Source organism: Amblyomma maculatum, chromosome 3, assembly GCF_055883805.1.
Source record: "Amblyomma maculatum isolate TAMU_Amacu chromosome 3, ASM5588380v1, whole genome shotgun sequence".
Taxonomy (NCBI): domain Eukaryota; kingdom Metazoa; phylum Arthropoda; class Arachnida; order Ixodida; family Ixodidae; genus Amblyomma; species Amblyomma maculatum.
Window position 1 is genome coordinate 159,982,092 of NC_139346.1, and position 27,228 is coordinate 160,009,319.

At 44.9% G+C, this 27,228-nt stretch overlaps 1 protein-coding gene across 1 annotated transcript in view; it reads right to left on the reverse strand.

Moving 5' to 3' along the window:
• The window catches only part of LOC146196644 (uncharacterized), an 87,379-nt gene extending 60,802 nt beyond the window's left edge, over positions 1-26,577 (reverse strand). Inside the window, exons 1-15 of the mRNA XM_084597049.1 lie at positions 26,568-26,577; positions 23,964-24,017; positions 20,646-20,729; positions 19,852-19,905; positions 19,078-19,134; positions 18,372-18,476; positions 18,132-18,182; positions 17,494-17,598; positions 15,644-15,691; positions 13,332-13,391; positions 11,696-11,746; positions 10,257-10,323; positions 4,251-4,254; positions 3,834-3,873; positions 1,281-1,337 (exon numbers count right to left, since the gene is read on the reverse strand). Of these exons, the coding sequence (XP_084453175.1) occupies positions 1,281-1,337; positions 3,834-3,873; positions 4,251-4,254; positions 10,257-10,323; positions 11,696-11,746; positions 13,332-13,391; positions 15,644-15,691; positions 17,494-17,598; positions 18,132-18,182; positions 18,372-18,476; positions 19,078-19,134; positions 19,852-19,905; positions 20,646-20,729; positions 23,964-24,017; positions 26,568-26,577 (847 nt within the window). The remainder of the gene's footprint in view (positions 1-1,280; positions 1,338-3,833; positions 3,874-4,250; positions 4,255-10,256; positions 10,324-11,695; positions 11,747-13,331; positions 13,392-15,643; positions 15,692-17,493; positions 17,599-18,131; positions 18,183-18,371; positions 18,477-19,077; positions 19,135-19,851; positions 19,906-20,645; positions 20,730-23,963; positions 24,018-26,567) is intronic.
• Between the last annotated feature and the right edge of the window lie 651 nt (positions 26,578-27,228).

The window sequence follows — 27,228 nt, forward strand, 5'->3', positions numbered from 1 at the left end:
CTCACGAAGAAAGCGAGGAGCACGCGCGTGCACAGAAAGGGTGGGCTACTCCGCATCGCACGAAAGCGCCGCCGAGAAGAGCGTCGACAGGACAGGCTGCTCACTCTTTCTTGCTTCTTTATCGTTCTTTCGCTTTCCTTTCGTAACTCTTATCCCACCCCTTCCTCCACCCCTTTCTTCCTAGGCCCGCGGGCAGCAAATGATGGCCGCGCGGTGGTTTGGTCCGGATGTTGCCGGGATGGCCCGATGAGCGTGCGCCGTCGCGTCTCTCCTCCTTCTCCTATTCTTTCTTCCCGACGCTGTTTGCGAGGTCGCGACTCTTCATTTATTTCTTTTGTCTTTGCCAGCCTCCTTCCATTCCTACTTGCTCCTACACATCCCTGTCTTCTTTTTGTCTATGGCGAACGTGGGCTCCGCTGTATAATAAAAATGCCCCCGCGGCCCCTATTCACGTCAGCGGATCCATTCGGAGTATGGCCGAGCCATTTTGCGTTTTCCGTAACGCACGCTGCGTGCTATTGTATGAGCGGGAGCGGCATACCGAAAATGCGACAGGGATGGCTCTGTCGCGCGGCGTTCTATTATGTTGTAGCCTTTCTCAGTTGTTTTCGTTTTCTTCTATTTTCTTTACTCGCTGGCCACTTTCTGCGCATATCAGGCTGTCGTCGTTTTCAGGCAGCGGGCACATGGCATCCTCAGCATTCGCGCTCTCATTTCGCTCAGCGCTGGCGGGAATCTCTTGCATCGCACCGGTAGAAAGGCTGCGATCTCGAAATTTCCAGAGGCCATCATACCGGAAGGCGCGCCATGTGCAAAAAGGCTCTCTCGAAGTTGAACAAAAACTGCGCTACGTGGGTACGAGATGGAGGGGCATGGACTGTTTGTCCTATTGCGTTTTTTTGCATTTACCGAATGCAAAAAAAAAAAAAAAAAATCATACGTCATGGTATTACATGCCATGGTGCGGTGCGGTACGGTACCGTACGGTATTGCAGGGCGTTATGATACGTTACAGTATGTCAGGCGTACCCTACTATAAGGGGTGCCGTAATTTAGTCCCATCCTTGGAATCTTTACCGGCCCCATCGAAACATCAGTAGGGCTTATCTGTATATCGCCTTCATCGAGATGGGGCCACTGCAGCCGGGATTCGATCCCGCGACCATTGGCTTGGCAGCAGCGCGCCAAAGGCATAATAATATAATATATAATATAATATATATATAATATTATATAGGTATACATTAATATTGGTTTAGAAGCGGCGACAGCAGACTTACTTGGTGGCCTCGGTGTGGTGGGCACTTGGATGTTCCCCACTGGCACGCCGTATCCAACTGGACGAGAGGAAAGAGAACAGTTGCACACATTGCGATGCTTCTCAACTTTGATTCTTTTGTTTTATGCAACCACTGCGGCGACCCTAGTAACTAACAAATCCTCAGCTTCTAGATCAAACTCAAATGTCCGGTCTGCCTTTACGTGGCTACCTTATTGCGGCTACTACTGCTACTGTGTCGCATCTCACCACACGTTCAGGCACATATGTAACTGCAATTTTTTTTTCGGCGATGAAAAATCTAAATTTGTGAGCAGTAATTAAAGTGCACGACGAATCTGGCATTTAGCTGTGCAATGGGCCTCGTATCCACGCCCAGAAACGAAAAAATATCTCATTCACAGCTGCCACCGAACGACTTGAATTTCCTCAGTACCTATTAGTTTCATTATACCCTCCTTACGGGATCAAACTAGAGTGTAAGTCCGCCATCTTGCTCGCAATGAGCGATTGCATCTGCACTCATCTTAAATTCCATCAGTACCAATTTGGCCATCTTGCTCTCAATGCATATCATTTGCATATTGATGTCACGGGGATGCTTGCTGCTAATAAACCATCCACACCGAGACCTGTCTTACTTTATGTCCGCAGTTATGTGGTACCGGTAGGGTTACATAACTGGCCAGCTTGTTATGCGCGAATTGGATCGACTTGTTTTGACATTTGCCAAGATTTAAAGAGCTGAATCCCGGGATTCTTGCTTTGCTAGTTTTCTTTTCTTTTTTTGCTGCAATAATGAGTATGCTATTTAAGAAATCCTACTACTGAGGTCACCTTTGCTGACGCAAAGCCCATATTTTATCCGAACATGGAACTGTTACCCGCCAGTTTAGTTCACACAAATTGAGAAGCGAGAAATTTAGCCTTAGGAGTCAAAATGTTGCTTTTAAACCTAATCAGACGATGTTCCCTTTATTATCTGCACCTACATATAGGATGAATAATGAGCGATGGTGAGGTTAGTTTAATTTAGGCGTTAACGAATGTGATCATCATACGGTGAAATAAAACAAAAAGATTGGGAAATGTGAGGGCCAACAAGTTGCAATTTGCAATTGCGATCTTGGGGCTGCCGTTTCGGGTCAGGGGTTCAGGTACAGTAGTAAAGGCAGATAGGTAGATCTGTGTTATCAAAGCTATAAATCGGAGTGTTTGTTTATTGATACTGTTATTTTTTGCTAGAGTATGATTGGGGGGACTCGTTATAGAGGCTTACTTACGTTTGTTAAAGAGACGAATTTCTTTTTACATGACGTGCGGATTAATGGGGTACGTTTTACAGAGACCGTTTTTTTCTCCAGTTTGTTGTTTATAATTAGAGAGGGGGGGATGCATGGGTTGGGTAGGAACGTGCAGGGCAGCCCCCGACGTTCTTACTTTTGATGTCTGGCCCATAGCATATAGTCATGCTCGCCCGTTGCGAGCAGTTTTTGTACTCCGTGACAGAAACGCCGAAAACGTGTTTGGAGGCTGGAATTGAACAAGAAAAATAAAAGTAAAGAAAAAATGCTTTTTTTTTTTTTTTTTATCAGGACTCGCCGAGAAAGGCAAAAACAATACCAGCGCAATAAAACAGCCAGCAACTACTTTTATGCGGCAGCACTATGGCTCAGTCTGGAACCCTAGCCCTTTCAGCATAATCGTTAGTTCTTAGACCAATTAAACGACGACCTTTTTCACAATTTTAGTTGCTGAAAGTAGGCTTACACTTACGGCCGGTGGCTCGCAAGAAACCATTGATATAATCAATAAAGGAGTGTAACGAGCTCAAAGGCACTGTGCGAAGATGATGCGATTTTGATAGCCTCGCTCTCGAGCTTAGGTTTCTTTTATAGCAGAGCACTTCTAGAGTCGCTTTTGATCGTTCCTACGAAGTCGTTTCAATTTTTACGATCCTGTGAGACGTCCGTTTGCTGGTGGTAGTTATCTGGAGACCCAAAATGCGTTCACTGGTTCGTATCCTGCCAGCCCAAAGCTCTTAGCTCTCTCAGGTCGCTTTTTATAGTATTAATATTTTTCTTTAAAAAAAGCTGCGAGATCGCACATATATTAATTCGAGCGCTATTCGCGCTGTCGTTAGGCGGTCCTGGACTGTGAATAAATCAATCATCTCTTTTATTTTTGCAAACTCTGAATGTACTCACGAGGATTAATTCGCGCCCAGGTGCATTCGTCCAACTTTTCAATCGGATGGAAAGCGCAGGCCGGCAAAAATGTATTCGAACGGAGGTTGCGCGGTGCAGATTTTTTTCTCTCTTTTTTTTTGCGTCCCTTCTACGACAGTGCAGTCAGTGAAATGCCACCTTTGTTGTTTAAAAGGCCTTCTAATGCACTAAAAGCATTCTCATTTTAACTGCTAGCACTGCACTGCAAAACTGCGCCTTCAACAGGGAATACTAAACTAGGCGCTCCGCTAGGAGGAACGCTTTTCCCAAAGCAAGGCTGATCATATTTGTATGATCATAATTATATGATCATAATTTACACTTACATGGTGGCCTCGGGTAGGCTGGCCACCGTGGAGGCCCAGGCTCTGCAACAGAAGAGTCATATTGAGCTCAAGGACATACATTCGGCTCTTCAATGTTGACACCTACATCAGTTTTCACCAACTACCACAGAACAGCCAGAGTAACACTGAAAACCACTTTAAACTCATCATCACTATCAAAAGGAAAATCTCTCGTTTATGCTTATTTCACTGAATATATTATCGTAATCCAGCTCTTTGCCCTATCTGGATTCAAGCAAGTCTGTTTGTTTCATCTTGAAGCGATAAAATTGATAAATCTACCGTACCACACTGCCAAACACCGGCACGCTTACTGTCACAAGTTACGATTGAAAAACCTACCGTAACCTGTGCATCTATAAAAGACACTACATTGCGAAAAACGCGATAACAAACATGTCTACCTCTCATTTCTTTGCGTTTACGAGTTGTTTGATATTTCTGTTTGTTGTTTCATTTCGTTTTTTTTTTTTTTTTTTTTTTGGGGGGGGGGGGTAAATATGTCATTATTACTTACTTTTCCGATTGTTACAAATTTCTGCCCGTCCCTTCTGAAATGTCTTTGTATATATACCCGGAGGTTACAATAAATAAATAAATTCAGAACGTGCCAGCATAATAAAACACGGCACTTTCGCGGTCACTGAATAGTAATTACCTAGTTTACAGTCAGTGATCTACTCCACTTCTTCGTTTTGAGTGAAGCCAAATACAAGGAGTTTAACTGCGTTCAGTTTCAATACCTCGTTGGTTGCAAAGTTGTCGGAGTTATATGACAGTTGCCTTACAATAGGCCTCAGAATGAGTTTGCGTTTTTCGCCTTCGTTAAACGAACGATAATCACATCGCATCGCCGCCAACTGCCATAGCTGGGTGGAAAAAAAAAAAAGAATTCATTAGGTTGGGCATCCTCCCATCCGTTGAAGAAAACACTGTTAATCTGGTTTCCCATACGCATCACAAAAAGGTTTCATTAAAAAGTACACATTAAAAAGTTATAAGTGGAACCTCCACTTATCACAGGAACTATTTTTACACGTATGTGGAACCAAATTGAGAGTGAAGCTTGCGCTATGAGCAGAAATCTTTACATCACGGAGCTAGGCTGGCTGATTGATTGTGCACTATTTTACGTGAGGATTTACAGAGACTCCAGTAGAGAGCGGAAAAGAGTGCGGACGTGAGGATGCACATTCCTCGTCAGCGGCTCCGTACGACGTGCTTGGCGATGTAAGCACTGACACACGCCCAACATTAAGACAAACTACGCCATACATCATGGTCTATACGTGACGCCTGTCTATCGCCGACTACTAACTGCGCCTACAACTTTGTCTCTTTAATCGTTGCTGCAGCAACAAGCGAAAGACAAATGGAAGAACACTAGCTATTACTGCAATCTCACGGACACTAGGCGGCATAACGGGTCGTTCGTTCTGCTTTTCGAAACAACCACAAGCCTGAGTTTCTCGCCTTTGTATCCACGTGGAACTAGATTTGTGCAGACACATTCGCATGCGTTCACTTCGCCAGCCCAGATGCCAGACGTGAACGTTGCGTCATTATGCCATCTTTTACTTTTATTTCTCCTTCCATCCTCCTAATGTATTATTATGTATTGCTGCTATTATGTTATTAAGGCGAAAGCCTTTAATGGCTCACGCTGTCGTGGACAAAGTGTGTCCCGCTTTTGGAGCGTTCTGATTGGCCGATGCAGAATGCGTCCCTGCCATTTGCAATGGCACACTTGAACGCGCGCCAAGGAACGCCACGCGACAGGAACGAAGGTGTACTGTCCAAACACACTTGCCGGAAAACGTGTGATAGATACTGCGCCTTTCTGTTCCTGTAAACCAATTGTAATTAAGGCGAAAACCTTTAATGGCTCATACTGTCGTGGACAAAGTGTGTCCCGCTTTTGGAGCGTTCTGATTGGCCGATGCAGAATGCGTCCCTGCCATTTGCAATGGCACACTTGAACGCGCGCCAAGGAACGCCACGCGACAGGAACGAAGGTGTACTGTCCAAACACACTTGCCGGAAAACGTGTGATAGATACTGCGCCTTTCTGTTCCTGTAAACCAATTGTAATTAAGGCGAAAACCTTTAATGGCTCATACTGTCGTGGACAAAGTGTGTCCCGTTTTTGGAGCGTTCTGATTGGCCGATGCAGAATGCGTCCCTGCCATTTGCAATGGCACACTTGAACGCGCGCCAAGGAACGCCACGCGACAGGAACGAAGGTGTACTGTCCAAACACACTTGCCGGAAAACGTGTGATAGATACTGCGCCTTTCTGTTCCTGTAAACCAATTGTAATTAAGGCGAAAGCCTTTAATGGCTCACGCTGTCGTGGACAAAGTGTGTCCCGCTTTTGGAGCGTTCTGATTGGCCGATGCAGAATGCGTCCCTGCCATTTGCAATGGCACACTTGAACGCGCGCCAAGGAACGCCACGCGACAGGAACGAAGGTGTACTGTCCAAACACACTTGCCGGAAAACGTGTGATAGATACTGCGCCTTTCTGTTCCTGTAAACCAATTGTAATTAAGGCGAAAACCTTTAATGGCTCATACTGTCGTGGACAAAGTGTGTCCCGCTTTTGGAGCGTTCTGATTGGCCGATGCAGAATGCGTCCCTGCCATTTGCAATGGCACACTTGAACGCGCGCCAAGGAACGCCACGCGACAGGAACGAAGGTGTACTGTCCAAACACACTTGCCGGAAAACGTGTGATAGATACTGCGCCTTTCTGTTCCTGTAAACCAATTGTAATTAAGGCGAAAACCTTTAATGGCTCATACTGTCGTGGACAAAGTGTGTCCCGCTTTTGGAGCGTTCTGATTGGCCGATGCAGAATGCGTCCCTGCCATTTGCAATGGCACACTTGAACGCGCGCCAAGGAACGCCACGCGACAGGAACGAAGGTGTACTGTCCAAACACACTTGCCGGAAAACGTGTGATAGATACTGCGCCTTTCTGTTCCTGTAAACCAATTGTAATTAAGGCGAAAACCTTTAATGGCTCATACTGTCGTGGACAAAGTGTGTCCCGCTTTTGGAGCGTTCTGATTGGCCGATGCAGAATGCGTCCCTGCCATTTGCAATGGCACACTTGAACGCGCGCCAAGGAACGCCACGCGACAGGAACGAAGGTGTACTGTCCAAACACACTTGCCGGAAAACGTGTGATAGATACTGCGCCTTTCTGTTCCTGTAAACCAATTGTAATTAAGGCGAAAACCTTTAATGGCTCATACTGTCGTGGACAAAGTGTGTCCCGTTTTTGGAGCGTTCTGATTGGCCGATGCAGAATGCGTCCCTGCCATTTGCAATGGCACACTTGAACGCGCGCCAAGGAACGCCACGCGACAGGAACGAAGGTGTACTGTCCAAACACACTTGCCGGAAAACGTGTGATAGATACTGCGCCTTTCTGTTCCTGTAAACCAATTGTAATTAAGGCGAAAGCCTTTAATGGCTCACGCTGTCGTGGACAATGTGTGTCCCGCTTTTGGAGCGTTCTGATTGGCCGATGCAGAATGCGTCCCTGCCATTTGCAATGGCACACTTGAACGCGCGCCAAGGAACGCCACGCGACAGGAACGAAGGTGTACTGTCCAAACACACTTGCCGGAAAACGTGTGATAGATACTGCGCCTTTCTGTTCCTGTAAACCAATTGTAATTAAGGCGAAAACCTTTAATGGCTCATACTGTCGTGGACAAAGTGTGTCCCGCTTTTGGAGCGTTCTGATTGGCCGATGCAGAATGCGTCCCTGCCATTTGCAATGGCACACTTGAACGCGCGCCAAGGAACGCCACGCGACAGGAACGAAGGTGTACTGTCCAGACACACTTGCCGGAAAACGCGTGATAGATACTGCGCCTTTCTGTTCCTGTAAACCAATTGTAATTAAGGCGAAAACCTTTAATGGCTCATACTGTCGTGGACAAAGTGTGTCCCGTTTTTGGAGCGTTCTGATTGGCCGATGCAGAATGCGTCCCTGCCATTTGCAATGGCACACTTGAACGCGCGCCAAGGAACGCCACGCGACAGGAACGAAGGTGTACCGTCCAAACACACTTGCCGGAAAACGTGTGATAGATACCGCGCCTTTCTTTTCCTGTAAACCAATTGTAATTAAGGCGAAAACCTTTAATGGCTCATACTGTCGTGGACAAAGTGTGGCCCGCTTTTGGAGCGTTCTGACTGGCCGATGCAGAATGCGTCCCTGCCATTTGCAATGGCACACTTGAACGCGCGCCAAGGAACGCCACGCGACAGGAACGAAGGTGTACTGTCCAAACACACTTGCCGGAAAACGTGTGATAGATACTGCGCCTTTCTGTTCCTGTAAACCAATTGTAATTAAGGCGAAAACCTTTAATGGCTCATACTGTCGTGGACAAAGTGTGTCCCGTTTTTGGAGCGTTCTGATTGGCCGATGCAGAATGCGTCCCTGCCATTTGCATTGGCACGCTTGAACGCGCGCCAAGGAACGCCACGCGACAGGAACGAAGGTGTACCGTCCAAACACACTTGCCGGAAAACGTGTGATAGATACTGCGCCTTTCTTTTCCTGTAAACCAATTGTAATTAAGGCGAAAACCTTTAATGGCTCATACTGTCGTGGACAAAGTGTGTCCCGTTTTTGGAGCGTTCTGATTGGCCGATGCAGAATGCGTCCCTGCCATTTGCAATGGCACACTTGAACGCGCGCCAAGGAACGCCACGCGACAGGCACGAAGGTGTACTGTCCAAACACACTTGCCGGAAAACGTGTGATAGATACTGCGCCTTTCTTTTCCATTAAACCAATTGTAATTAAGGCGAAAACCTTTAATGGCTCATACTGTCGTGGACAAAGTGTGGCCCGCTTTTGGAGCGTTCTGGTTGGCCGATGCAGAATGCGTCCCTGCCATTTGCAATGGCACACTTGAACGCGCGCCAAGGAACGCCACGCGACAGGAACGAAGGTGTACCGTCCAAACACACTTGCCGGAAAACGTGTGATAGATACTGCGCCTTTCTTTTCCTGTAAACCAATTGTAATTAAGGCGAAAACCTTTAATGGCTCATACTGTCGTGGACAAAGTGTGGCCCGCTTTTGGAGCGTTCTGATTGGCCGATGCAGAATGCGTCCCTGCCATTTGCAATGGCACACTTGAACGCGCGCCAAGGAACGCCACGCGACAGGAACGAAGGTGTACCGTCCAAACACACTTGCCGGAAAACGTGTGATAGATACTGCGCCTTTCTTTTCCTGTAAACCAATTGTAATTAGGGCGAAAACCTTTAATGGCTCATACTGTCGTGGACAAAGTGTGGCCCGCTTTTGGAGCGTTCTGACTGGCCGATGCAGAATGCGTCCCTGCCATTTGCAATGGCACACTTGAACGCGCGCCAAGGAACGCCACGCGACAGGCACGAAGGTGTACCGTCCAAACACACTTGCCGGAAAACGTGTGATAGATACTGCGCCTTTCTTTTCCTGTAAACCGATTGTAATTAAGGCGAAAACCTTTAATGGCTCATACTGTCGTGGAGAAAGTGTGTCCCGTTTTTGGAGCGTTCTGATTGGCCGATGCAGAATGCGTCCCTGCCATTTGCAATGACACACTTGAACGCGCGCCAAGGAACGCCACGCGACAGGAACGAAGGTGTACCGTCCAAACACACTTGCCGGAAAACGTGTGATAGATACTGCGCCTTTCTTTTCCTGTAAACCAATTGTAATTAAGGCGAAAACCTTTAATGGCTCATACTGTCGTGGACAAAGTGTGACCCGCTTTTGCGGCGGCTGTTGCGTGGCGTTCCTTGGCGCGCGTTCAAGTGTGGGATCGCAGATGACAGGAACGCTAGACAAGATAAGACGTCTCAGGCTTTCGCCTTTCACTGCTTTAGTCGCTAAAGTCCCTCGTAATTTTTTGCTATTATATAATGGTAATAACATGAGCGTAGTAGTAGGTAATATGATGGTAACATGTGGGCTGTTATAAAGATGTTAACAGGAAACCATGCTCTTCGCTTCAGATGCTTTCTCCCTTCAACGCTCTAAAATCGAAACAGGGCTGGACAGTAGCTGCAAATACTCTTTTATTTTTATTTTTGCGAAATTTCGCTAGATTTTTGAAAGCGTGAGAACACGCTGCTTTTTATATCACAAAAAACGCTGTAACACCTCGGTTGCAACCAATTCAGACCACGGGCGGCTTATATACACACGGACTTCAGAGAGGAATGCGCACTTGTGCTCCACCATCTATTGCGAAATGGTTTGTTTAAAACGAGGTCCGACATGATTTTAAACCAGATTATATGATATCTGGTGATAAAGTAATACTCTAGCACGCCGTAGTGGCTATCCTTAATCAAATGCTGTTTTGTTTTATTCGCTACTTACGCTTGTTGCCTCCTTGTTGATATGGGTAGTTCGGTGGACGATGGGCGTTGTGAACTGTGCTCTCTAAAGTTAAAAAGAAAAAAAAAAGAAAGTCGGAAAGACAGAAACAAGTTAAATCGCGTAAGAACACCATATATATCCTCATAAGCTGTACAGCTTCATTTCAATGCTCTGTTGTCGTTGTTGTCTTTTTCGGTAATGTTTTCCTTTCATTAGGATTCTTTAAATGAGCCGCCTTGCTCACCTATATCTGCGCTGCACAATCAAGTGAGCGCAGCGCTATCAAGCTGTAATACTCCCACTACGTAAACTCACTGCGAGAATCAGAAACGCCTTAGCGTTTTTCCTGTATATCCCCATGCATTGCGTTATATCCAGGCGACATTGCTGGAATCACCTGCCCATCCACATTTCGTAACTGTATAACTGCCATATTTAATCAATAATATGTTTATTTTGTATATAATCTTCATACGTGTACCCACCCCTTATGTTTATTTTGTATATAATCTTCATGCATGTACCCACCCCTTATCTAATAACCCCGAACTGGGGGTCTTTAAGGTTATAAGGTGATGTGATGGGATGATGTGATGCATCACTCATCATCTTCCTCTGCAGACCACACTCTGCCGGTCCAAAGGGGTGAAGTGGCAAGGATGAGTAAATAATGCGAATTCAGAATAAAGTTGATGAAGAAAGAAGCATCTATGTAACACAGCACAAAATATAGGCACTGGTTTGGAGGGAATAGAGTTACAAACATGCACCAACAAAACTATGCAGTCGACAGCGGTCGATATCTAGAACCGAAAGAGGCAAATTTCACACGACTTACCCAGTGAAAGCTCCTGTAAAAATTAGTTTTGTTGAGTGTGGAATAAGTAGTAACGAGCATAACGATTAACGGACGTAATTTTGGAAGAGATGAAACATTGGCTGAAAGGTTTTTTAGTGCGCGAATAAGAAAGGATGGAGGTGGCATCTCTGAGAACCAAGCGTTAAAGGCGCTGTTTGGCAGAAGTTAAGCACTATTCTCCTGCCAGGCTATGGGAAGAATTATCGATGCAGGACACAATCTCTTGTGATTTGCGCACCTCTACGAGTACTGTAATACTGAGTTATCTTCAAGCCATGCCAACTCTTATGCAGAGCTTATTCAGTTACCCGGCTTTCTCGAATTCATGCGAAAATGCGAAATGGGGCGACAGTAGGAGCCTGGCCGTTCCCCTTCCAGTTACGCTGTCCCCGGCGGCGCTAAGTGCTCGCACGTTTCCGTGTCTCGATTGGAGCGTCGGTTCCGTCTCTGAACACGTGGAGTGTCTTCGACCTTGGTGGAGGAACTCAATCGGGATGCTTCGAAAGTGGCCCCGTGTGGCGTACTCCTCTCGGCGTTGATTAGTTTATCGAGGTTCGCGCTTCCAAATGAACTTACGAGATGGTGGCACAGGAATTTGAGGAACGGGGTCACGCTCTCCATACGGCCCTGCGTAGTAGGAAGGAAATACAATAAATGGGGGGCGTTTGCTTTGATTTCAGTCAAACGCTTTATCGTGCTCTGCAAGAGGAGAAGGGGCACGATGTACAACGCAAAAAATGAACGTTCATGTTTCAAATAGTTTTTTTTTTCTTCTATTTTCTACAAAGCAAATGAGTTCAAATAAAGCCACCTAGCAGCATTGTCCCTCCCATCCACTTTTCAACGTGTGCCCAAATTTGATGATGACAAATATGAGGGAATTGAACATGATCAAAGGAATGCACTTGTACTTATGATTTTTCTTCGTTATATTAAGTTCTACAACGGTTGAGAACAGGTAGAGGCGAGAGTAGCGTTGTTCTTTTCTTTTTGTTTTTGATTCTGTCAATTGTGAAAAGAAAAAATTCATATAATTTATTTTATTTTATTTTTAGATTTAAGTCCGAGACTCTCTTTGTGAATACGAATGATCCTCTGTAGAAACCCTGCTGTGGAAGGTTCTCGTGGTATTTCTCTCCAGTAACTTTTTGGTAAGAACCCATACGGTCGCTTGTCAAAGCTTTGTGTGCAGTGTCGGTTTTGTTTAAACTTACTGTTACTTTTTAAGTTTGAAAACTAGCTTGGGTTTCTTCTGTGTCACGTCCGACCCCCACACGATTGCACTGGCCGAACAGCAGGAATCCAATTTTATCTCTGCGTCTTGAATGAACCAGCGCCACAAAGTTTAATGGGTGTTTCACGCAATAAATCGTGTTGCTGTTGATTCACTGCTATATTGCTCGTAAGCTTGCGAATGAAATAAAGTATTGGAAATCTGTAACTTGGTAGTTTAAGCTCATCGTTTGTAAGTTATGCAGCCGACAATTCATTCTGTAATTATTACTTGTAACCTAAATTTATTCCTGTGTGCGTATATATATTAAGGGGTCGTAAAACATTGAGATTGTTAGATTTCCTTTTCGTGCCACTTTTTTTTTATACATGCAGAGCGATCGTATAACCTCTGCCGTATTCTATTTAAGACCTTTATCTCTCCCTACGCCGATTCAAGAGAGCAGGAGCAACTCGTCAGGCCATACTAATTTTGTTTTGTTTTGATGTTGGCTTCTCATTTACAATGTGTTTACAAGTTTTGTATATACCATACAGTATTATAAACAAATAGGTAGTTTCTTTCGTGCTCAGAAGTGCATGCGTCATCTGTCAGCGCGGCCTGGATAGGTCGCGTAAAGCCGATTTCCTTTTATTGTCACAAGGATTACCCAAGGTGCAATGAAATTCAAGCAGAAAACTGCGATAATTTAAAATCCACATAACCGCAGCCAGTGGGTTCCGGTTTCGTGTCCCGAACCGTGGGCCGGCACTGCATGCGACATGGCGTTCCGACCCAGAGGGTGATTTTTTTTTTTTTTAAACGACCATTTGTGAAACGATCCAGGTTACCTTGGAGACGGCGGTCATGGCCAGAGGTTGATTTTATTTTATTTTTTTAATAACGACCATTTGTGAAATGATCCAGGCTCCCTCTGAGGCCACCTGGCTACGGTCAAATAGATGCTAACGAGTGTAGCCTTGTAGTTGATGCACTTACTGGCTGGAAGGGGAACTCTGGGGGGAACTTGGGGCCTCTCTTGAGTCTTTGTCGAAGTGTCTGTTCACACAAGTAGAAAACAAAAAGCCGCATAAAAAAGGGCATTCTGTAAGGTTTATCAGGCGGGGAAATACTTCGGCTGTTACCATTTACTTCAGGAAAGCAACTCTTCATTTTGCTCTCGGGCCTGCAATCGCAATTCGCGAATGCAGTTCTCATTCATCGCCTGACTGCTTGGTACCCGTACGACTGCCTAGCTTCGCGGAAGTTAGAAATGAGAAACTACTGCAACTGGCTGTGCAAATTTTGAAGATGAAATAATCGCGCAGCAAGACCGGCTGTTGCGAGTGTATTTTTTGAACATGAACCATCTCTGACATCAGCCTGTAGTTTAGTTACTGCACTAGCCGTCCAACTATGACAAGTTTGAAGAGATGAGGGCACGTGCCTGTTTCATTGAATACTGGTACAGCTAGGACTTTCGTTAAAGAAAAAACGTGCGCTCAAATTGACAAGCGTTGTAGACGGCTCAGAGAAAGACTTTGAAATGAACTCTCGCACTGCACATGCGCCAAGCGTTTTGCGGCATCAGCGCCTTTTCTGTAATTTATCGACGTCATTACGGTGGCAGTCATGACGCCCTCTAGAAACTAAGCGGCCGAATTTTATGTTGCAGTGCGTGCTCTCATTAGTGTTCTTGCTTTTTAAAAGCGCAGACTGCTTACACAATGGAAACAAGAAATTTCTCCGAGACTTCAGTGCGAAAAAAAGATGGAAAAAAGAGAACAACTTGCTCTGGTCTCAGGGTACGCCTCTCACTTTGAACACTGTAGATCTAAGCACAGCGCTGGCATTCTGTTGGCCCCGTGTGCCACATCTATACGCCTTATATGGGCACACTGCGGACTGTTTATCACAATCAATCATTGCTACCAATTAAATTTAATTCTCTGGATTTTTCTGCCTACGTCTACCTTTGTGCGGCTGCAAAAAAAAATGCATTCATCGCCAAGAAAATTAGATTAGAAGCCTTCCCACCGGGCCATTCGAACTAGTGGCGTCCTTAATGAAGTAGCCTGTGGAATGCACGCGGGAATCGGTGCCAATAAGTTTTACTTAAGAAATCGGCAGATATGGAAACACCTGTATTTCTTTTTGTTCTTGCCTTTTCTATACTAGGATAGTTCGGTGAGAGCGGTCTCTGTTATTGACACGCGGTACCCTATATCGACACAGGTGGTGGTGAACTCTTTTATTGCGCCCAAAAACAGGGGACCAGTCAAAGGACCAGCTAACTTAAGTTTGCCCACAGCGTCCGTTTTAAGCACGCGTTGGGCCACTCTAGGATTCAGGAAGGATAATTATTCTGCAATTGCGAATAAAACCACTTGTGCGTGGCTATTTATCTCAACCAAAAAAACTGCGCACTCTTTACGTTAGACTAAATAATTTCACCGTTCCGCCCCGCAGTTTGGTCAAATAGGATTTTTTTTTCTCTCTCTCTTCTAGACAGTTTTCTAGTCACACAATCATAGCAAGTGTTCCTGGGATAAAGATGCGCTGCGCGCAAAACTGATTGTACCTTGCCTCGCCAGCCATACAGCCGGTAAACGTGCAGAGTATGAGAGCACGCCTCCCTTCGTATGTCAGTGCTTTTTCATCGACCTGCTGTGCTCGACTACGCACGATTTTTTTTTTTTTATTGCGAAAGCAATACTACTCGCACTTTCAAGCCTTCGCGTGACCCGACCGCAGTTACGTCTTACCCACGTGACGCTGTGACGTCACACCCCACGTGACACACGGGCTGGCAGGAGCTGCCAACTTGGGTTTCTCGTTTCACACGTTTGACGGATGTCAGAATCAGCCTGCTAGGACTCTGGCATTCACGTTACCCCTATAGGCCACTAAGGCACGTTCATATCGGTTGGTTAAAGTGGGTCTTTATATGGGGGCTGAGGAAGAAGAAAAAGAGAAGGACGCTCGGTCACCCGCAGCTAATGATTTCGCTCAATATTTGGTTCAGCAGCGTTGAACCCTTGTAAATTTTTTACCCTATCCCGTCCGCATGGAGTAAATTTTTCTTCATGACTGCAACGTAATACAAAAATATTCATATATGCTTTCTTCATCCCCCCCACCCTTTTTTTTTTCATAGTTTTGTTTTTCAGGGGGGGGGGGGGGGGGGGGGGTAATGCAGACCGTATGTTTGTAGAAAACTGACCAGAAACTAAAGCCCGTGAGTGCGGTTTTTTTTTTTTTTTGCATTGCGTTTGTGTTGTTTTAGCGACGAAGCAAACGCTCCCACTCACCTTTCGGCGGCGACCCCACTCTCCTCTCGTCGATGCTTCTGGCCACGTCTGTTTCAAGGAAGAATGCGGGGAGGAAGGGGAACGTTAATTCACAGCCGTTGCGAGGCCACTCACGTCCACTCTATACGTTTCCATTTAATGGGGCCAGAGAACGCTGTTGCAGAATAATATATGCGGAAATGTTCGACATAAAGCAACGCTCCAATATCTTTTGAAAGCTTCGTGGCTACATATATTCGCGGCCGTAGCGGAGGAAAGGCTACGAAGGAGTAATGGCTGCAAAGGATTAATCGCTCACTGCTGTCCACTTTCATTACAACGAAATTTTGCTACATTTACCACGAATATAGGACGCCGGACATTATGCAGAAGAGCAGCTGTTGTTTTTCCTTTTTTCTTTCGGTTCTCTATAAGCATATATATATATATATATAGTTCGCCTACTTGCTGCAGGGAATTTTCAGCAGCCAATCACGGCCAGGAGAAGCTCAGTCAAACCTCACGCTCACAATTTGTTGTTTCTTATGCAGTAACTAAAAAACGACCACATAGAGGATTTTCTCGACCATGAAGATTAATGACCTGCGTGGTAGCGTCTCTTTTCTTTCTTTTTTTATCGAACAGGTTTGCCACTCACGATGGACGTTTCTTTTCTCACTCCTTTCTTAACTTTTTTTTTTTTTCGCGCTATTTACGACCCTGCGCCGTGTTTCATATAAAGGTTTAAGCTGGGGAAATTGCATGCCGCGTTTTTATGGAGCCCGTGCCGAGAGCAGCGCCGGTCGCGCCTCTGGCCGAAGTTGAACGCGATAGGTGCCACCATTTGTCACCCTAGGGGTATTTTAAAGCCATTACAAATCGTGCCCTCCCCTCATTAAAGAGTGCGAGAGGCAAGGAAAACTTCTGGAGCGCATGGCATCAAGCTCCTTTGGCGTCTTTTACTTCAAATTTAGGCTAACCGGCCGCGTATATGTTCAGAATATATATAAAAAAAGAAAAGCGTCGAAGCTTTTTTTTTTCTTTTTTTCTTTTCTTTTTTTTTTTTTTTTTTTTTTTTTTTTTTTTTAGTATAGGCTACGTCTAAGTATTTATGTGGCGTCCCGGGTTATTTATAGTATCTTTATCTGGCGGCGCCTTATTAGCTGAAAAAGAAGTGCTCTAACCAGGAAAAAAAAATGAAAATGGTTTTCTGCAAGATCTGATTTTATTTCTTTGCTTGTCTGGTAAATGCCGCCTGGGTCATGTGGCAGCTGCGTCAGACTATACAGGGAGCGAACCACGGACCCTATGACAACGAACGTGTGCTGGTGACCGCCGAGAACGTCAGTAAGCAATTACCTTGCAAACAAACAAAAAAAGAAAAACGTATATGCTCCGTCTCACTGTTTTCGCCAATCACACGTATGATATCGGAATCTTGCTAATGCATCTAAATTGCCTGAACTGATTAGTAAAGATGGGGAAACATCGTCTTGTGACGTAATCCGAACGAAGGATAACGTGACTTCGTACATTTATAGAAAAGAAAAAAGCACGTATATTTCGCTTCTTATCACTTTCTGGTGTTGGAAACGTCACACGTGATTGGGTTCAACCTATTCATGGCATACTACATGATGATGAAGCGCATGAGCCGTATGACATAATGCAGTGACTGTATTTGACAGGCCCCTGACACTTGCGGCGTTCTCGATTATGTCCAATATTACCTACATCACAGTTTCATTGAGCAAAGAACTATTTTATTATTTTATAAAGTTGTCGCTCTCTTGAGAACACAGTTCTTGCTTTCTTTGAGAGAAGTGTCAGCATTGAGCATCATTTTAGTGTCGCCATTGAGGCCTGCTCACCGGGATAGGTGGCTTTGAGCGTGTTCGGTTTTTCCTTGTAGTTGGTTATGGGGTCCAGATCGGGATTGACCACTTGCGGTTTCTCGTTGAGGTTCTTGATTTGCTCTGTTGAGATAGGGGTAACGTCTGAGAGCGCTGCATCGACTTCAGGTCTCAAGAGCTTTTTTATCTGTACAGGTGCATCATATGTCGTCCCGTATGTAAGCAACTTAACTGTAGACTCAATCAAAGAGGTTTTGTTTCAAGTGCCGTAGACTCCATCATTCTGGATTTATGAACAAATAATCATTTTAATCGGCTGCGAGCCTTTCAAGTATGGCTAACGTCGGAGGCGGCATTTATTATGTGTTTATTTGTGCTGCACACCCAGGAGTTTTTCTACAAACCTGTTTCAAAGTGACCCATTCAAAACAAGAATTAATGTATGCGAAATTTAATCAGTTTCCGGTGACCCTAATATTTCAGATTATGTTCCAAATCCCAGATTTGATGTCGCACACGAACTTTCTACGGCTGTGTCGATAATTCCCATTTCTGTAAAAGTACATCGTGTTTTCAACTGTACTGACTTCCTAGATGCGTAAAGATGTATGTGTGACACTGTTTTATGACACAGAAGGAGCAGAAAACTTATCGACCGTTAGCAGGATTGACGATCTGGGCCTTTTCATCCGTGTTGTGCATGGGATCTGAAAAAAGGTGTAGGCGAATTTCCGCGAACTGTTCTGAAGATGGCGAGTTCTCAAAATTCGTTGTATAAGAGGAAGAAAAAAAGGAAAGTCATAAACATAGTTTCAAGACTGATGTGTTGCAAGAAATTGTAACAGAGGGATAGACTATGCGTGTACTCGTCACAACGGAACGTGTCTTGTTCCTACCTCTATCTGTTCCAAAGAGGACCTGAGGTTTCTCGGCCAAGTTGACTCCAGGCTCATCGCTCATGTTCACCACCTGGGGCTTGGGATCGTTTTGTTCCGGAGGTTCTGAAAACACAGCCACGTCTACCGTTCCTATTCGATTGAGACAAACATGTTAATGTCCTTTGGAGCGAGAGTTTCATGTGCCTCTCATGGGAGGACACATTTATCTTCGCGAGGTCACTAGAGTGTTTCGCAGGAGTGTGATATGTGCCCGAATCCCTCGTTGGACATTCATCTCTACATCTCTCCTTGGGTATTATAGATTATCGGCGAAACAAAATCAATCTACTGCGGCGTATGTTTGCCGCGCTAGTATCCGACTGTGACGTAGGTTGTATTGGACACGATAAATGTAGCTTGAAATGCAGCGAAGTTACAGCATGGTGTATGTTCGGCGCTCAAAAGCGATGTACTGTGCTTGCAAAGCGTTAGTTCACCGTTAGTAGCAGTTCTCTGCGGAGGTTCTTTAGTAGCGCTGAACCAAGCGGTGAGGAGGGAATGCTTCAAGGCTTACTCGCAGCTATTGCACAGCATTGCAATTGGCTAATGGGTATCTGCGTAAGCCTTTATTGGTGACGATGGTTTAATGTGGATGAGGTGAAATTCTTTATTTTAAGCACCCACTTTGAAGAAAAAAGAAGCGGGGGAAATCTCCGTGTCTTACTTGGTGAGCTGACCGTCTGCGGAAGTTGGTATCTCGATGGAGGCTCATGCAAGGAACCTGAAATGGAGAGAATGTCGGAAAACGTTTTTATAAGGAAGGTCTCTTATTTTTGGAACGACTGAAGCGCAATAAATTTGCCCGTCGTCTGGCATCGTGTATGTCTCTAAGCAGGCCCGAATGTCCCTGCGCATTTGTTGTAAAAAGGGGACTTGCTTTGCAGAGGAGACGTCGCGCTTATTTCGTATTCAACGTAGCGAAAGTCGGGAGTCTGCACAGTTGCAACTCGCTCGTGCTTTGAAAGTTACTACACGTGCGCATCAAGATGGCAGACGGTGCTGGCCTCATTTGCAATGCAGAGCTCTACTTAGCGAAGAGGTACGCCGGTGAAATGTTGTTACTCTATTTCCATTGCGGTGGACAGACGGCGCGAGGAATCTTGGTTTCGAGCACGTTAGTTAGGGGCACCAAGAATAGTTTATCAAGCTTTAAAGATTAACAACGTGCTGTCGCTAGTGTCGTACACCGGCGACAAGAGCGCACAGGCTTCACTAATTAGACGTTGTTTTTATTCCTGGCATTTTAATTAATTAGAAGCAGCGGGCTCAGAATTTAAACGCATAGTATTGCGCACTTATTGTGTTGAATAAAGACAGTGATCGATACGGGCTCTGCTGTAAATGCAATTACTTTTCTGTGCCATCTTTTTTCTGCGGAAGGTGGAGAACCTGCTGCTGCGGAGAAAACAAAGAGAGCACGAATTTTTGTTTTCTTTACCTTCATTCGGCTTGTTGATGACTTGTTCCTTCTCTGGTATGTTTGCTGTCGGATCTTTAAAAAAAAAAAAAAGCAAACGAAGAAGACAAAGTGCCTTTTCATTACATGAAAACATCGAGACATTGCACTAACCGCCATGCCAACTTTCAGATGAAGGTTTGACACGGGTAGCGTATAACAACGCGAATATTTTTTATTCTCGGGATGCATCCTATAATGATCCATTATCCGTTTTCCATTCCAGTTTGCGTGTCGTCAGCGAGAAGGCAGCATCCCGCGAAAGCCGCAAGCGACCAATAACAGATATTGCAAGGCAGTAGGTCCCCACGTCTGCAATAGCCTTTCTGCACTCGCCCCAGGCGCCAGCTTGTCATTGACTGTCATTTAGTAGGGGACCACCCTGGAGGTTATCTAGCTTGCTTGCTTGTTTTTTTTAAATAAATTGCTTCCATTCATCGATGTCCTGTCGCCAGCGGTTGCGTCACCGATCCACAGTGACCAATGCTACAGAACAAAACGGATCAGAAGAGGGAAATGAATAATGGATCGTTATGAAGCGCAGCTGCTGAAATTATATGTATTCCCATGCAATGTGGATCAACAGCCAACTTTTGTTTGTCGTTGGCCCAATGGCCGCAACGCTATTTACGTATAAGTTTCCCACACTCCTTCGTGCTTCTTTTTTGACTGGATCATAGTTACACAAGAAGGCAAGCTAACATTTATATAATCCTTTTTTGTAATACTGAGCTTGTTGATCATTAAAAGCAGGAAATAAGACTTTGGGGCCGCACCTTTTGACACCGGGTGCACCACGTGAGGCTTTTCATCCAACGAAGATAACCGCTGAGAACGACCGGCTTCCGTGAAACGTCGACCTGTTCGCGCGAGTCGAACCAAGAAAGGGTGAACAGGAACATAGGCAAATACCATTCACATAAGCGAAACCCGCTACTGATATTTGTATAGAGCGTGTTTGGGAGATCAAAGGTGTTTCTGCGGCGTAGTACGAATTACCAGTGTTGGCGGTCATCAGAAAACATGTTAAACGTGTTAACTAGTATATGCCACTTAACTATAAATATTAATAGTTAGCATTTACAGACAGAAGCATAGCTGTAATAAAGATTAGTAGCTGGTCATTAGTATCAGTCTTAGAACTTCAAAAACGCAATTACCCTTCGCGCTGTGGCGCAACCGATTTCGGTCATGTCTCGAAAACCTCGCGCATGCGTAGTGCGCGTGGCGACGTCCACCAAAATGCACGTCACTGCGAGTACCACGTCAAACTCCCTGCAACGACCTCGCTTTGGTGATTGCTGCTGCTCGCAGCTCATACAGGCTGCAGAGAAAAGCACGTGGCAAGCGTGCCGCAAAGTGATGCGCGTTTCCATGGACGTCGACACGCGCACTACGCAGACACGCGACTTTCGAAGTACGTCAGAAATGAGTTAATAATTCAAAACGCAGCCCTAAGCAATATAGCGTCTTCAAAATTAAAATTTTGACACGGCTGTTACTATACATAGTAACGAGCAAAAAATATCTGCTACTCTCTTTACTATTTTAGTCAGCTAGAGTAGAAATTAGCATGATTCATCTGATTTTCGATGTCCGCTAACAGTGGTATTAATATACCGGTAATAGTAGTAGCTTTTGTTGTTGCAGTAGCAAACCTAATGATATTGTCGTTAACATTCCTGTAAAAATTAGACTTTACGCTGATGACTGTGTTATTTATACAGAAGTGAGAAATGTATCTGATCAACAACTACTCAATAGTGCGTTACAAACAGTTTTCGCATGGTGTGAAGCATGGCAAATGTCCATTAACTTTTAAAAAACTGTACTGACGAGAATCACTCACAAAAAGAAAGTCTTACCCTTCGATTATTGTATTAACGGCATGACACTAACTGAAGTGGCAGAATATAAATATCTAGGGCTCTGGGTCAGTAACAATCTTAGTTGGAATAAACATCTTGATCTCATAACGTGTAACGCTTTCCGTAAACTCTTTTTCTTGAGACGGGCATTGCGGTTGTCTACCCCTTCTGTACGCCTGCTTGCTTACGAATCTATTGTTCTGCCTGCCTTAGATTATGCTTCAATCATTTGGAACCCGTTCACGAAAACTAATAGGAATAAATTAGAGAAAGTTCAAAAGAGGGCGGCACGATACATATATAACAATTACCGGCGTACATCAGTAACACACCTTTTAATTCAAGCTGGCCTTCCGACAATAACTGAGCGAAATCGTTGTGCACGACTTAAATTTCTGTACCAATTAATTAAAAGACACTACAGATCAGAACTCACCGATTTGCTTGTTTTTTCGTCCGGATACGCAACCCGACAACGACACCAGCACTCTTTAACTCCTTTTCGCGTTCGAAATAACTGCTTTAAATACTCATTCCTTCCACGAACTATTTCCGATTGGAATAATCTCACTAACAATGAAGTGCTGCAGCCATCACTGACGTTGTTCTCGCAACATATCACCTAGTTTCTTTTTATTGTTTTTGTTATTTCACTGCGGTGTTGTATATGTTTGGTTTTATTCCTAATTGTTCAGATGAGCTTCAACTTGCACTGTAATTATTGTTTATTTTTGCCTGTTTTGTTAAACTACTTAGTTTGTATTCCCATCCTGCTAAAATCCTAACACTGGGATTGCAGTATCAATAAATAAAAATAAATAAATAAATAGACCTCAAAATACTTGTTTATTGCCTCAAAATTCCTGCTTTCCAAAATTATGGTCCGGCTCTCCTCAATAACTTGGTCTCTTGTGCAGCAGAATTGAGATTAGGCCCCAATCATTCCTCGAGAATAATATAACAAGAGGTCTTGTATTCGGGAATCTTCATCAAAAAGTTGGCATTTCGTTAATTAAGAGACACTTTTCTCTAGCCGCGATTTCTCGTCATTTTAACGCGTTAGAGACGAAACCCGTTCATCGGCGTTGTCGAAGAAAATGTGGATCCGAACACCTCAGATTGGTCAAGCAGGACTGTGATGTCGTCACCTCGTGGACCAATCAGTAACCCATGACGCTCTTGCCTAAGTGACGCGTTTCTGTAAGAAGACTTCCCGAATCGTAAGAGTAACGACACCCGGATACACATAAAACTTGTAATTGAGCTGCTGTTAGCGCTATAAGCTGCTTGCGAAATTGCATTGAACTAAATGTGAGCCAAAAATGTTTTAGAAATGAAAAGTGCTCCAATAACCAAATCGGTTTTGGCTCCTGTTGATGTCTGAAAACGGTGAGGGCATGGCTGCTGCTGGTCTGAATGCTTTCTTTTCATTCACTTTGTGGAATTGTGGAAAAAGTTTTGTGTCAAATTCTCGAAACCATTTTTGCTTTTCGGATTTTCCAAAAACAATGTACCCATCAAGTTACGGTCTTTTTATCACATAGTTGCTGCACCGCTCAATAGTAACCTGAAGCTAATATTAAACTAGGAAAGCTTGCACACAATCTCAATGCTGCTTAAACGAACGTAGTGCACGAACCAACGAAAGCTTTTCATGTGTTGCACAGCACTATAGCTAAAATAGATCAACTGCGATAAACTCTAATATTTTCACATAAGCATGCATACTACAGTTTAGTTTTCTCTTTGCTAATTGATTTTATTTACCGTTCATTCTTTTCTCCAGCGAGATGAATATGGCGGGTGCGCATCGAATTCTGGTGTCATTTTGTGCAATATTTTTTTCAGCCTCTTTCACAGTGGTTTTTATGCGCATTTTAGAAAAAGACTCATTTATTGCGACGTCCCCGGTGGCGCTGCGCGGCTGTGATGCGGCACTTACTGCGATATTAGTATTAATGATCGCGTCCTCCAAACAATGCCTGCAACAAAGACCACATGGACCAAGCCGTATACTCGTTCTGCACCGCCCTGTACAGCAGCGTACAAATATGGCAGAACAGGAAATCAACAAAACTACTATCGCGGTTATCAGTATTACGCCCGGTGCCTAGCGCACTCGGAACTGGTCAGAACTAAAGAACTGTTTCTTGGGCCAGAACTAATTCTCTTCCGTGTCTAATAAACAACCCGCAAATAGCGCGCCGCTCTGCGGTATTTGCTCACCGTTAGCCCGGGGCGCGAGACGGCCGGACGCTGCTGTGGCGCCTCCCAGCGGACCTGAAGGAAAGAAGAAAAAATGTAATGAACACAGGCGCTTTTTAACTTCGCACATTCTGAAATCGAGGAGAAACAAATAACGACTTTTTCTTTTTTCATTCGGGATAGCAATCTAGAGGGTCTAATAAGCTATCTGGAGGGAGGCGCCACGATTTAACTTTACGTGACAGTGAGGGGATGCTGCCAACCCCCCTCCCCCCCCCCCCACACACACACACGCACACTCAACTTTAACAAGAAGACGCGAATGATATACAACAAATGAGTAAATAAAGAGAGAGAGAGACAATGCCGAGATTTTCACGCTTGGCGAGTTCCGAAGTGGTAGCACTTCGAAGCGTCCGCATTCCCAGGGGACGGGACGTGTATTAACCAACACGATGCATCCAGGACGAAATCGATTAAAACTCATTTAATGAAGCCGCGGAGCGCCGCACTAATAACGACTGTATTGCGTCGAATATCTTCGGAAATTACTCCTGTGAATTGTCGCGCGCGAGATGTTCATACTAATTATATTTTGCAGCAGGGACGCTACTTAGCAGTCTTTGATAATAATAATAATAATAATAATAATAATAATAATAATAATAATAATAATAATAATAATAATAATAATAATAATAATAATAATAATAATAATAATAATAATAATAATAATAATAATAATAATAATAATAATAATAATTTATTTTTTCTTTACTACAAGGAAAGGAAAGGAGCAGCTGCTAAAAAGCTGCTTCGAAGAGCAGCTTGACGGGGCGGCTGCCCCTGCATATGACGGAATTTCACAGCAGAGATAGTCACGCCCACACAGTGAATAAACAATCAATGGAGAAATAATTAGACTACAAAAAAGCACTAGGCAAATCAGGAAAAATACATGAAAATAGAAGAAATTAGAAGACAACAAGAACAAATAGGAGTTGTAACTTAACTTTTTTATGGTTTAAGTTCAACAATTCCACGCATTTAGTTTGCGCTACACACTTAACTACGAATATACAGCGACACAAAAGCGAGAGAGAGAGGGGCCCATAGTTGAAGGCGGAACAGCCCAACGACGCCCAGTGAGCATTGGATGCCGCCGTCAAAATAGGCGCTTTCCTACAAATATTTCAACGGACGGTCCATAGATGGTTCATACAGAGTCCACATACTGTCTAAAAGAACACGTTTAAGAGCTATAACTAAAGTCATGTTCATCAGCGAATCGGCCCAGCTCTCAAAAAACAGCGTGATTTCATGATAAAGTTATAGCAGATCGGAACAATCGATTGAGTTAAATTTGTTATGTCATTGCTTCATGTCACCGTGTCGCGTGACGGTACTTCGCTACGCATTATCAGTGCTGCCTCATTATCTGTCAGCAATCTCCAGGTATCAGTAAGCACCACATATTTTCTTTAGGAAGCAACCCAAGTGCCCGCCCCAACCGTTCTGTTCATTATTCCCGATAATGCGCACTTACGTTCAGAATGAACTCCGGAACATGTCTTCCATGCACAAAATGAGCTCCAACCAGTAAGAAAAGAGAGTTTCATATAACACCCGCAGCCAACGTCGCCCTTGCAGCAAAGGTGCACCCGGCGATCACTGGCGCAGGTGAGCCGAGATACCCAGTTCTGCAGCCTGTTATGACAGCGCACTGCTGATCTTGTTTGTTCACGAGAAATGCCACTGATGGGAGGCCATTTGTGGCACATTTTTTGCGAACGTTGTATGTTCTCTTCCAGCTGACACGCTCAACTAGTCTAGGCTATAACTGCGCCCTTAGAAACGGACGCAGAAAACCAGCCCTCTGTCTTCTTCCCCTCTTTCTTTAGCTGGGATGGTGCGACAGCGTTGTTAAACGGCTCTTGCGACCGCAAATGTCTGCGCACTTCCAGCCCTCTGGAAGGCACAAGAAGAAATTGGGCAGCAACAGGAAGAACAACAGCAATAAATGACCGCCTGCCGACGCGTTACTCTCGCCTGCCTGGGTCCCGGAAAGATGCCCGCCAGCTTGGCGTCAGCGGCGCGCGAAGTCAGCGGTTTTAACGCGCCGCGTTGAAGAGGCTGTCCGGAACAGCTGTCGCTCCCGTTCTTCGCACACCGCGTGCCGTGACGCAACGATGTGCAGTGTGCCTATATGGGGCTGTCTCTCGAAAAAAACTCTTTTCACTGAGTCCCCTCCCTTTCTTTTCATCCCTCGGTTTTTCACCTCACAGCGGCATCTCACTGGGTTCCAGTTCTGTGGGCCTAGGGAGGCGACAAACTTTTTCTACGCTTTCTCGGTCGGTCTTTGAAAAATGCCCGGTTAGTGAGAGTCACGCACGCCCCTCGGTTGCCACACCATGGACAACTCTTCAGCTACTGCTGGTACGCTTAAGAGAAAAATGAGATCGCCGAAGGCGAAGACGCTTTCGCACAGTACCTTACGAAAACGCATCTTTTTTTCTTTTTTTTTTCTGGTACGTCATCTACACGCGAGCGGAGATGCTCCCCTCGCACTGACTGGGCAAGGTCACAGCTGCTCGAATATTTTTCTTTGTTTTTCTTTTTCCGTACCTCCCTTCATTGCTTCTTTTTTTTTTTTTTCCGACTTGCTACCCTTTGTTGCTTCATTTTCTTTTTTTTTATGCTTTATTCATTTCCAGCGGTTAGCAGACACGCAGCAGCCCGCACTAGCTCTACCTCAGGACTGAGCAACTCATACCCAAGTCCATGCATCAGTCGCGTGCATATTTTGACGGGAAGAGTAGAAATGTACATCGAGTGTGACGAAGACCGCTTGCTTCTCCCCTACTTCCTCCCCCTCATCCTCCTCCTCAAAACTGCATCCTTTCCCTCATTCCATCTTCTTCGTTCCCTTCACGGCGCTCTGACGCGCGACGCACGCTTTGCCGAGCTGACTCGATGCCTCGTTAGGTCCGCCCGGCAGCTAGCCGAGCGGAGGCGTCCGCGGGCTTCGCTGCACACTGTTCATGTACCGCATTTTCCGCGGTCACAATCTGTGCGCACCCTAATCGAGATGTCAGCACAATCTGCACTCGGACCTCTACCAGCACAGCTCGAGATGAAAATGTCATTATTTAACGAAATTCCCATGTGTCATAGCAGGACCTGTTGGCTGAAAATGGTGTCTTGCGCCCTCCGACGGCTTGAGTTAAAGCAACGGGCAGAACCGGTGATATTTTGCTTGAGTCAGCCATGGTTTGCTTGCAAGGAT